The 12,695-nt window shown below is 42.7% G+C and overlaps 2 protein-coding genes across 3 annotated transcripts in view; one reads left to right on the plus strand and one right to left on the minus strand.

The window, feature by feature from the left end:
• LOC112218907 (cytosolic carboxypeptidase 2-like) overlaps positions 1-14 on the plus strand; it is a 15,945-nt gene extending 15,931 nt beyond the window's left edge. For both annotated transcript variants that reach the window (XM_042301810.1, XM_042301811.1), the window contains exon 21: positions 1-14. This exon is cut by the window's left edge and continues 327 nt beyond it. The gene's annotated coding sequence lies outside the window, so the exon portion shown is untranslated.
• A 5,104-nt stretch (positions 15-5,118) lies between these two features.
• On the minus strand, positions 5,119-9,522 carry LOC112219158 (parathyroid hormone-related protein-like). The gene is made up of 3 exons (XM_024380363.2): positions 9,040-9,522; positions 8,284-8,413; positions 5,119-6,617 (listed from the first exon to the last, which is right to left on the minus strand). The coding sequence occupies exons 2-3, from the start codon at positions 8,388-8,390 to the stop codon at positions 6,164-6,166; spliced, it is 561 nt and encodes a 186-aa protein (XP_024236131.1). The 5' UTR covers positions 8,391-8,413; positions 9,040-9,522; the 3' UTR covers positions 5,119-6,163.
• Between the last annotated feature and the right edge of the window lie 3,173 nt (positions 9,523-12,695).

The following is a 12,695-nucleotide window of genomic DNA, read 5'->3' on the forward strand; positions in this document are numbered from 1 at the left end:
TTTGGGAAGTCGGTTAAGACATCTACTTTGTGCATGACACAAGTACATTTCCAACAATTGTTTACAGACAGATTATTTCACTTATAATTCACTGTATCACAATTCCAGTGGGTCATAAGTTTACATACACTAAGTTGACTGTGCCTTTAAACAGCTTGAAAAATTCCAGAAAATTATGTCATATCTTTAGAAGCTTCTGATAGGCTAATTGACATTATTTGAGTCAATTGGAGGTGTACCTGTGGATGTATTTCAAGGCCTACCTTCAAACTCAGTGCCTCTATGCTTGACATCATGGGAAAATCAAAAGAAATCAACCAAGACCTTGGAAAAAAAATTGTAGCCCTCTACAAGTCTGGTTCATCCATGGGAGCAATTTTCAAAACTCCTGAAGGTGCCATGTTCATCTGTACAAACAATAGTACAAGATGTTAACTACTAACAATTGGATACCATGAAATTGGGGAGAACATTTTTTAAAAAGAAAAAAAAGATTCCCCTACCCCTAAATAGTAGCCAGGCTGTTGTCTATTCTCATGTGACAGATGATACTTAAATATACCATACATTATTTGAGTAGCTGGCTGAGTAGCTGGCTGAGTAGCTGGCTGAGTAGCTGGCTGAGTAGCTGGCTGAGTAGCTGGCTGAGTAGCTGGCTGAGTAGCTGGCTGAGTAGCTGGCTGAGTAGCTGGCTGAGTAGCTGGCTGAGTAGCTGGCTGAGTAGCTGGCTGAGTAGCTGGCCAGCACACACACAATATTTATTTAAATAATTCCACTATCATTTATTTTCCAGGTAAGTTGACTGAAAACACATTCTCATTTACAGCCAGCTACTCAAATAATGTATGGTATATTTATGTATCATCTGTCACAAGAGAATAGACAACAGCTGCTAAAGCTGCTATTTAGGGGGAATAGTTACAGGGGAGAGGAGGATGAATGAGCAAATTGTAAGCTGGGGATGATTAGGTGACCATGATGGTATGAGGGACAGCTTGGGAATTTAGCCAGGACACCAGGGTTAACACCTCTACTCTTACGATATGTGCCATGGGATCTTTAGTGACCGTTTAACGTCCCCTCCGAAAGACAACACCCTACACAGGGCAGTGTCCTGAGGTATTGGGATATTTTTTAGACCTGAGGAAAGAGTGTCTCCTACTGGCCCTCCAACACCTCTTCCAGAAGCATCAGAAGCATTCCACTGCTTGGTTTGTCCTGGGTACCAGTCTGTTTAGAGAACATTCCACTGCTTGGTTTATCCTGGGTACCAGTCTGTTTAGAGAACATTCCACTGCTTGGTTTATCCTGGGTACCAGTCCGTTTAAAGAACATTCCACTGCTTGTACTCAGTGTCATATGCCAACGCGTTTAGCGTGACAGTTGTGGTAAGGAGTGTAATGATAGCTAAACAGACTGGTACCCAGACTAGAGATTAGCCCCATGCCAAAGCAAAGCCAGCTCCCCCTGGTGGCCAGTGTGTGAGGTCTACATGGTCTCTGTGGTGACGCTGACAACCTGCGGCTGCAGTGGCGGTTCCTTTCAGACAGCAGCACGTGCAGCGCAGTGTTAACACAGGGGTGGAGGTACCGAAGCACGCTGCAGGTGAAGTAGAAATCTCCCAGGACTGGCCGTGGCGATGGAGACGTACACACACAGCTCCAAGATGTACCTAATAAAGAAGAGTCATCAGAATAGTTATTCACTCTTTAGGGCCCTAATGGGCCCTGGTCAAATCTAGTGCACTATATTGGGAATAAGATGCCATTTAAAAAAAGGATGCAAAAATAATTTCCTAATGGAGAAATTAAGTCATTATCATCATCATCATCATCATCATCATACCCGGGCAGCCAGCAGACAAGAGAAGGCTCCGGCTGCCAGGAAGACCATGAGGGAGGCTCGCCGCGTGCTGTCGGGCACTACAGATATGACAGGGCTCTTGTGGAGGAAGCAGGCCAGGCGGGTGTAGTTGAAAGCGATCAACAGCATGGGGACAAAGAAGTAGAGAATGTACTGGCTCAGGACCGCCTGTTGGATTTGAATGTTTGTGTGCTCTCATATTAACATTTTGACACCATTTTGTTTCTAGAAAATTAAATAACAGTACAATTATTTTTTATTTTTTAAAACAGACCTGGTTACTTCCAGTGACATTCTTTGAATTAAACATAAGGCTTCTTGTCACACATTATGTTTATCTGAAATTGCACTCTATTCCTAGTGGTTACCGCGCTGGGCCAGCAACCGAAAGGTTGCTAGATCGAATCCCCGAGCTGACAAGGTAAAAATCTGTTGTTCTGCCGCTGAACAAGGCAGTTAACCCACTGTTCCTAGGCTGTCATTCTAAATAAGAATTTGATTTTTAACTGATTTGCCTAGTTAAGTAAAGGTTAAATAAAAAATGAAGTGGACCAGGTAAAAAGTTGGTTACCATATAACAAATAGGGTACAGTATCAAACCAAGCCATTGTTGGTAGTGGTTCTCTTGCATGTTGGACAGATAGATAGTAACATCAGCCAGGCCAGGCCCCAAAGCTATCCTTAGTGCCAAAGATCCTGAGAGGCAGACTGATACAGATGTCTGATGCCCAGATCAGGATCACCAGGTCCATGGTAGTAGGGTTTGATGTTGATCATGGCCTGGCGTCATGGACACAGCTCACAGGCTTTAGGGGCTGGCTGCCAGGGAGAACTGCTACACCTTGCAGGAGGTGTCCCCCAGCGGCCACGCGTAGCCAAAGTATTGTTAATTCATTGTCACAGAGGAATGGAAGTCCTCAGCTTTTAATATTTTGAATCCATCAACCCTCCAGTATAGTAACTGGCCCACATCCCCATTACAACCCTCTAGTATAGTAACTGGCCCACATCCCCATAACAACCCTCCAGTATAGTAACTGGCCCACATCCCCATCATAGTAACTGGCCCACATCCCCATCTCAACACCCCAGTATAGTAACTGGCCCACATCCCAACCCTGCAGTATAGTAACTGGCTCACATCCCCATTACAACCCTCCAGTATAGTAACTGGCTCACATACCCATCTCAACAGTTTTTTATGTGTGTTTCTTTTCCTCGATTCAAACTGGCAACCCTCAGGTTGCTGGCCCACCACAATTTTCCAGTCAGACCTGGGATTCGAACCAGCAACCTACGTGACTACAGGGTGAAGGGGATGAGCAGCAAGGTGAGGAGGTCTGCCAGAGCCATGCTCTCTGACCTCTAACAGCCAGAAGCATACCACCCTGTATCCTATGCTGTATTTCCTCTGAAGCTACGCAGGGTTGGTCCTGGATGGGAGACCAGATGCTGCTGGAAGTAGTGTTGGAGGGCCAGTAGGAGGCACTCTTTCCTCTTGTCTAAAAAGAAATATCCCATGGCAGTGCATTGCCCTGTGTAGGGTGCTGTCTTTTCGGATGGGATGTTAAACAGGTGTCCTGACTCTCTGTGGTCACTGAGGATCCCATGGCACTTATTGTAAGAGTAGGGGTGTTAACCCCGGTGTCCTGGCTAAATTCCCAATTTGTCCATCATGGCCACCTAATCATCCCCAGCTTCCAAATGGCTCATTCATCCCCCCTCCCCTTTAACTGTTCCCCGGGTCGTACACTATATAAATACACTTTATATACTTGGAATATAATTAGCTTGATTTAGGTTTTATAACCACAAATAACTGAAAAAACAGACTAAATCACTGTTATTATAGTATTGAAAACTACATGGACATGTTCTGTTTCTGAAATAATTGTTTGGATGACTCTGTTCTGCTCTTGTGGGGTACTCGCCATACTCTTATTTATTGAGTGAAGTTCATGTGTACCAAGATAAATTGCAGTTCTCCGACATGGGTGAATTCGGCAGCCACTCCGTGAATTTAATTTAGAAGGTCCCCATAATGATGAAAATTGTTTTAAGAAAATGGTATTTCGTGTGAGAATAAAAATGTGATTTGATTTGATCCTTGACTCTCTGTATTAAACTTTGATTGCGGACTATGGAGCAAAGGAAAGCGAACACCACCCACAGGTCAAATTGATTCTGGTCGACTGAGTTTAAAGATACAGACTCACACAGACGCACACTCCAGTGTTTTGAATTCCACAGAGGTTTATGACTGTATGAATGTATATTTTCAGATGTTTTGTTGTTGACATTGGCAGTTTCTATGGCAATTACTGTAGGCTATTATTGTGGCTGAATGGAAGTGATAAAGTGAGAGGTCTTATCACAGACCTTCTCCGACCTTTCATAGAACAAGGATCCTTCCTGTTCTGTTGTCTGTTCCCTCCCTCCCTCCCTCTCTCTCTCTCTCTCTCTCTCTCCCTCCCTCCTCCCTCCCTCTCTCCCTCTTCTCTCTCTCCCTCCCTCCCTCCCTCCCTCCCTCCCTCCCTCCCTCCCTCCCTCCCTCCCTCCCTCCCTCCCTCTTCTCTCCCTCGCTCCCTCCCTCCCTCTCCCCCCCTCCTCCCTCCCTCTCTCCCTCCTCCCTCTCTCCCTCTTCTCTTCCTCCCTCCCTCCCTCCTCTCTTCCTCCTCTCTCTCGCTCTCTCTCTCTCTCTCTCTCTCTCTCTCAATGAGTGAGTTATTAATGCCTCTGTCCATTCTTCCAGTCCATTCTTACATTGATTTTTTTCATAGCTGTGGAGCTATAGTCTTCTGACGGAGTCTTTATCAGGACATTCTGCTATGTTTATGACTGTCCAGCTAATTGCCTGAGCCCAAGGCTCTTAGGACAGGATGTAGCTAGTCTACTAACTTTGCTGCCGGGTACTCTCTCTCCTCTCCTCCATTACCAGCAGATCCATGCCTGTGTCCCAAATGGCCCCCTATTTCCTATCCAGTGCACTACCTTTGACCAGGGCCCAGCACTATACAAGGAATAGGGTGCCATTTGGGACGCAAGCCCATAATATACAGTCCATTCAGTCAGAGAGAGGCTGTTAAAATACACCACGTGGTTCTCTAGTGTGACATGAACAACCTTGTAAGGTACCTTGTGAACAGTCAACAAATACATAGATGCATTTCTCTTTCATAACTCCACGTTCAATGAGAGAGAATAGTAAGATAGAGTATTTGATTGTAGTACATCACATAAAGAGAGAACACAATGTTTTCATGAAGATTTTAATCTTTGGTTTGATTATTATTATTATTATTTTAATGATTGTGCTCTCAGTGCAAATGCTAAACATGACATGAATCTTAACAAGTCTGTAATCATACCAACAGTTTCAACTCTGGCTTGTTTTTATAAAAAAAAAATATTTTAAAACTAGAGAGAATTTGATGGACGATCCAATAACTTACTAGTCAATGAGATGATTGGGTAATATTAGAAACCAAGAATAAAAATAAAAATAAAGGGTTTATCAACAAAGGAACGTTTTCTTTCTTAATTAAAATCAACCACAAATGAGAACACTTATAACAATGTAACTTAACAAAACATATGGATATCATCATTATATCTAAAGTGCATTTTATGTTATTATAAAATATCAAAAAATCAGCAGCACGGTAATACATTCACAAAATAAATATACAGTTCAAATGAAATAAATTATGGTAAAAACATTTGTTATGGATCTAATAATACTAACTACAGATAAGAAATGATATATTCACAATATCGACTATCTAAAAAGCTACCGGGCAGTAAAAAAAAGAAAGAATGATCCTCCCTCATTTTGTGAATTTAAATATGTACAAACAATAAATATTTTATGCGTAACGTTTACTGTGTTGCTTATGTTGTACTTTACACATGGACATCTGATTGAAGAGGATTTAAAGGGTATTGGGGAGATACAGTAAATTGCTCCTGAAGGGCCCATATCTTACATTGTTATCTAACTAGGGATGAGTTAAAGATTCATTTAACATGGCTGATGATTTTCATATTATTTACCTAATAAATATGTATACAGAAGTTATGTGTTATAATAAAAGTAGCAACATATTACTGTATATCAAGGCACAAGGAAAAAGCAGCAGATTAAAACAATACAAGCAAAGACCAATGGCCATGGTATGGAGAGACCAGTTGTTTCGAGTCTGAGACATTAGGCTGAGTCTCAGTCAGTGATGCTGGAATCTTTGTCAGTCAGAGTCCTTAGTGCAGCGCCACCCAAAGGCTACATCATGAAGTATGTTTGTCACACAGTGTCTTGTGTCCTCTGTAACTCCTCTCTTTGTGTCGTAAGACTTGTGACTACAGAGCGAGCCCTCCTCCTCCTCTTCTCGCTCTCCTTCCGTCTCCCTCTCTCTCCCTTCACCTTCTTTTTCCTCTTGGTGACCACCTTCAGAGGTTGGTGTTTGTAGGCCACAGATTTGTTGGTCTCCTGGGGGAGGTTGCTCCCCTCCCCTCCCAGCCGGAAGCTCAGGGGGAGGTTCTTGGTCCCTCCAGAGGGTTTGGGGGGGGATAGGGCGCTTCCGCTGAAGGTGCTGTGACACTCATTAGCACTGGTCCTGCTCTGGGGAGCCGGGGCTCGCTCGCTGTCGGACGTGTGGACTTGGTCTAGTAGTTCCTGGATCCAGTGCCGTCTCTTGAACTCATGCAGGGAACGGCCCTTATCGTGCATCAGCTGGGCGTGGCTCACTGACCTCCTCCTGAATGGAGAGGGGAGAAGGAGATTGTTTCAACTGGACTCACTCTCCTTTTAAGAGTAGATGGCAATGGAGAATAATCACAGGTTGGGGACAGTTGCATTTCAATTAAGTCAATGAAATGGAATTGGTCTCTTTGCAATACCCCTTCAGGAGCTCCATAGTGAGCTGACAGTAACTTACTAATTGAGTCTCAGTAGGAGACTTGACTCTTTGCAGAGACAGTATTAACAACCCTACCTATCAACATATCCCTTTCTCTTACAGCTGTCTTGTGTACAGTGGTACCTACCTACTGTACAGTATAGTGACTCTAAACTACCTACTTGTGAGGTGTTGATTGTTGAATGGCAGCCAAGGTCATGTTCCAGTAGACCTCAATAGGTGGCAGCATAAACAAGACATGTACAGTGGAAGCTGGGAGCTGTTCTATGTGAACACTATAATGTAAGAAAAGACCATGCTATGAGGCATATATTTAAAACTTCTTCGGGATCGGTGTCCCGTCCACGGGATGGTTGAGCTAATGTAGGCTAATGCGATTAGCATGAGGTTGTAAGTAACAAGAAAAATTCCCAGGACATAGACGTATCTGATATTGGCAGAAAAATGTAATTCTTGTTAATCTAACGGCACTGTCCAATTTACAGTAGTTATTACAGTGAAATAATACCATTCTAATGTTTGAGGAGAGTTGCACAATTTTGAACATGAAAAGTTATTAATAAACAAATTAGGCACATTTGGGCAGTCTTGATACAACATTTTGAACAGAAATACAATGTTTCATTGGATCAGTCTAGAACTTTGCACATACACTGCTGCCATTTAGTGGCCAAAATCAAAATTGCACCTGGGCTGGAGTAATACATTATGGCCTTTCTCTTGCATTTCAAAGATGATGGTACAAAAGAAAACCAAAAGAACTGTTGGTTTTTTCATGGTATTATCTTTTACCAGATCTATTGTGTTATATTCTCCTACAATCATTTCACATTTCCACAAACTTCAAAGTGTTTCCTTTCAAATGGTACCAAGAATATGCATATCCTTGCTTCAGGTCCTGAGCTACAAGCAGTTAGATTTGGGTATGTCATTTTAGGCAAAAATTGAAGAAATGGGACAGATCCTGTTAACCACAAAACATGTCACCCTCACCAACAATGTCAATCCAAACTTTAACGCAGGGAGTTAGGATTTATGTAGGCGTGAATTCATGAAAACGTTTGTTTTTACATGAGACAACTCAAATACTGTACATGCAGGTCTAATATATAGACAATTGACCAATGATTTAGTATATTCCATAAACATATTATATTCCATCAAATATATAATGTATTGAATAAAAATATATTTGCTTGTTCCATTTATTTTCAAGTTGTACCACTTAAATCTAGTATGTCATTTGTTGTTCTGTACAGTGGATCTATTCTTGTCCGCATATCTAGACCTCTTTTCTCAAATCAACGAACAATGGATGGAGTAAAGCAGTCCTGTGTTTGATCAAACTTAGACGCGAGTCCAGTGATTTGTTTAAAAGATGTCATTGATTGATCTACCTTTTCTTGTACCATTTAATATTCAAAAAGGAGGTAATATGATAATGAATAGAGAGTGAAACGGAGAGAATCTACAGTTTGTAAACTAGTGAAAAACAGAGACTTACATTCTGTTAGTGAGAGCATCGATGCGTCTCCCGTAGAGAGGGACAGAAGAGTACAGCAGGAACACAGCTAGACTCCACTGCTGGAGCATGCCTCTGGAACACAGCATTCTGGAATTGGAAGTCTGGAACTCTAGAACACGCAACAGACAATGTTCCATCCTTCATTGTATCGCTATTCACCAGGAACTAAAGTATGTACAGTATCAACTATGTACATAACATGGTTTATTAAGGTGTTGTAAAATACATAATACCAATTATTTATTTGAAATGGCCCCCTGCAAACACAAATTGAAAACAACAATACAAATATTTAAATAGAACACTTAAAGCCCCTTTCATTTGTTGAGTATGATGTGTTGAGAAATGATATTTTATGCCGTACTGTAAGTGGTACAGAAAACCCCCTCAGAAGTTTGCAGCTTACCTTACTGCTACTTATCAGGTGGTTTTTACTTGGCAGCATGAATCTGGTTGCTGACCAACTCAACAACTTTCTGAGCCACCTTTGATTCCCGTGCCTGACACCAATTCTGTCTACTAAACAAGACCACCTGGTAATACTGAAATACCTAGACTAATACTGAAATACCTAGACTAATACTGAAATACCTAGACTAATACTGAAATACCTAGACTAATACTGAAATACCTAGGCTAATACTGAAATACCTAGTAAAGAATTTATCGAAGCAGAGAGAGGCTTTTCTGGTACTTCCAAATAAACATCAAATACACCAAATGAAAAATACTCACATGGAGTAGATTTCCAAAACAAGTTATCCACAAAAAGGTTTTTTCCAGTTTGCAAATTCCCCAAAAATAGATATCTTTGCAAACTTTCCAAAGATCCCAAATAGAGATTTCTTTCCAAACGTTCTAAGATCCAAAATAGAGATATCTTCACAAAAAATAAGAAACTCGTATTTATTCTGCCCAATTCTATATGGTTCAGAGTAAGACCTTCAGCGAGAGGGTAACATGGGGAAACCCCCTTGAGACTGGTCTAGCCAGCTACCTTCCCAATATCTCCTGTATATTTAGGTAATTATTTATCTCACAAATCCCAATGAAAAAGGAACGATAAAATGAAGAAAAAAAGTGAGGCACATCAGACTGCAGCACATCAGCTTCTGTTATGCCGATAGCTCCTGTAACAGTCTTGTGAAGTGCTCTCCTGTAGCATCATGTCTGTATGGCTGGAGCAAGAGCAGGGGGAGGTGAGAGAGTGTGAAGCACGCTGCTGCCTTGTCTGACCACTCCAAGCGACCATATGTTTGTGTGTTAGCATGTGTGAGTAAGTGAGAGTACAGCCCCTCCCTAGTTAGTGGGTGAAGCTGCAAACACTGCCCCCCCCCCAACCCCCCACCCACCCCTCCCCCTGCCCATCTCAGTCCAGTCCTGATGGCACACACACAGACACACATACAGACCAGCACTAACAAGAAGGTGGCGCCCAAGCAACACTGTAACAAAGAATACAGAAGAGAATGTAATTGTGTTATATGACATCATTATGACTACAAAGCCCTGTCATCTCTGTCCCTTGACATCTAAACAGGTACAGCATGTAAACAGTATGAAATATTATGGATTCTGATGACACCTTTTGCATTAGTTTATAGTGACATAATCGTCTCAAGGACAAGTGTCCGGCCCACCAACAAAAGCCCCCATCCATGCAGGAGCTCCCCTTGGCCTCCGAGGTAAACAGGTCTCAGGGCCTCACCACCGTCCCCTGGGAACGTGACCGAAACCTCAGAGAAACCCAACCACACACAACCCACACTACAGGCCTTACAGTAACCTTGACCACCTCAGTCAACCAGGCTGCCACGTAATGGTCACAGTGGCCAGAGAAGAATCTAGTCTTTATTCAATAGAGTAAAGTTAGACCACAGGGCTGGAGTCAATTCCATTTCAAATCACTGAATTTCAGTTTTCTTTCTGAAACGACTGAATTGAAATGGAATTGACCCCAACCCTGGTCAATAATACAGCCAGTAGATGGCCATGAGAGATTCTCAGAGAGTTTGAAGATTTGGATACCTGTCAAAAATAAAATGTAGGACGGTATACAGTTTTCTCTTGTCAGACATGTTTTCAACAACAACATAAATATGTTTTTATGGAGCCGATAGGGGATAACAAGTCTCTTTCAAAGACAGCATTAATCAGAAGCTTAATAAGGCTCGTGACCGCTGCATTGAAATATTGCAACAGTGTAATAATCAATAAAAAAATTATTACTGCATAAACATGAGTGTATGATTATATTATCTAAATGTATAGATCTAAATATACAGACCTTAGTTAAACATAGATAGTATATTTTACCAGATAAAAATAGAATGATCATGTGATGATTTAGATGAACAGTATACATTTAAGGTCAGCAAGTCCCAAATACACGACATGCCCAAAAGTATGTGGACACCTGCTCGTCGAACATCTCATTCCAAAATCATGGGCATTAATATGGAATTGGTCCCCCTTCTGCTGTTATAACATCCTCCACTCTTCTGGGAAGGCTTTCCACTAGACGTTGGACTTGCTTCCATTCAGCTACAAAAGCTTTAGTGAGGTCGGATACTGATGTTGGGTGATTAGGCCTGGCTGACAGTCGGCATTCCAATTCATCCCAAATGTGTTCAATGGGGTTGAGGTCAGGGCTCTGTGCAGGCCAGCCAAGTTCTTCCACACATCTCAACAAACCATTTCTCAATGCACCTCGCTTTGTGCACGGGGGCATTGTCATGCTGATACAGGAAAGGGCCTTCCCCAAACTGTTGCCACAAATTTGGAAGGACAGAAACATCTAGAATGTCATTGTATGCTGTAGCGTTAAGATTTCCCTTCACTGGAACTAAAGAGCCTAGCCCGGACCATGGAAAACAGCCCCAGACCATTATTCCGCCTCCTCCAAACTTTACAGTTGGCACTATGCATTCGGGCAGGTAGCGGTTTCCTGCAATCGGCCAAACCAAAATTTGTCCGTTGGACTGTTTCCACTGCCGGTGAGCTTTACACCACTCCAGCCAACGCCTGGCGTTGCGCATGGTGATCTTAGGCTTGTGTGCGGCTGCTCAGCCATGGAAACCCATTTCATGAAGCTCCAGACGAACAGTTCTTGTGCTGACGTTGCTTCCAGAGGCAGTTTGGAACTCGGTAGTGAGGGTTGCAATGGAGGATAGACAATTTTTACACGCTAAAGACTTCAGCACTGGGTTCCCGAGTGGCGCAGCGGTCTAAGGCACTGCATCTCAGTGCTAGAGGTGTCACTACAGACACCCTGTTTGAATCCTGGCTGTATCACAACCGGCCGAGATTGGGAGTCCCATATGTCGGCGCACAATTGGCCCAGCATTGGGTTTGGCCGTCATTGTAAATAAGAATTTGTTCTTAACTGACTTGCATAGTTAAATATATATATATATATAGATTTTTTAAAGCACTTGGTGGGTCCCGTTCTGTGAGCTTCTGTGGCCTAATACTTCATGGCTAAGCCGTTGTTGCTCCTAGACGTTTCCATTTCACAGTAACAGCACAGTTGACCGGGGCAGCTCTAGCAGGGCAAAAATTTGACGAACTGACTTGTTGGAAAGGTGGCGTCCTATGACGGTGTCACGTTGAAAGCCACTGAGCTTTTCAGTAAGGTCATTCTACTGCCAATGTTTGTCTATGGAGATTGCAGCAACGGGTGTTGCTGAAGTAGCCAAATCCACTAATTTGAAAGGGTGTCCACATACTTTTGTATATACAGTGCATTCGTAAGGCATTCAGGCCCCTTCACTTTTTTCACATTTTGTTACATTACAGACAGGTTTTTAGAAATGTATTACAAATAAAAACCTGACATATCACATTTACATTCAGAACCTTTACTCAGTACTTGAAGCACCTTGAAGCACCTTTAACAGCGATTACAGCTTGAGTCTTTGGTATGACGCTACAAGCTTGGCACACCGGTATTTGGGGAGTTTTTCCCATTCTTCTCTGCAGATCCTCTTAAGCTCTGTTAGGTTGAATGGGGAGCGTCGCTGCATAGCTATTTTCAGGTCTCTCCAGAGATATTCGCTAGGGTTAAAGTCCAGGCTCTGGCTGTGCCACTCAAGGACATTCAGAGACTTGTCCCGAAGCCACTTCTGCATTGTCTTGGCTGTGTGCTTAGGGTCATTGTCCTGTTGGATGGTGAACCTTCGCCGCAGTCTGAGGTCTTCAGTGCTGTGGAGCAGGTTTTCATCAAGGACCTGTCTGTACATTCATCTTTCCCTTGATCCTGACAGGTCTCGCAGTCCCTGACGCTGAAAAACATCCCCACAGCATGATGCTGTATCATGACACAAGGCGAGACCCAGATGCAGACACAGGACGCAGATGGTTGGAGTTTAAGATGTTTAATAATCCAAAAG

The sequence above is a fragment of the Oncorhynchus tshawytscha genome, linkage group LG19, assembly GCF_018296145.1.
Source record: "Oncorhynchus tshawytscha isolate Ot180627B linkage group LG19, Otsh_v2.0, whole genome shotgun sequence".
Classification (NCBI taxonomy): domain Eukaryota; kingdom Metazoa; phylum Chordata; class Actinopteri; order Salmoniformes; family Salmonidae; genus Oncorhynchus; species Oncorhynchus tshawytscha.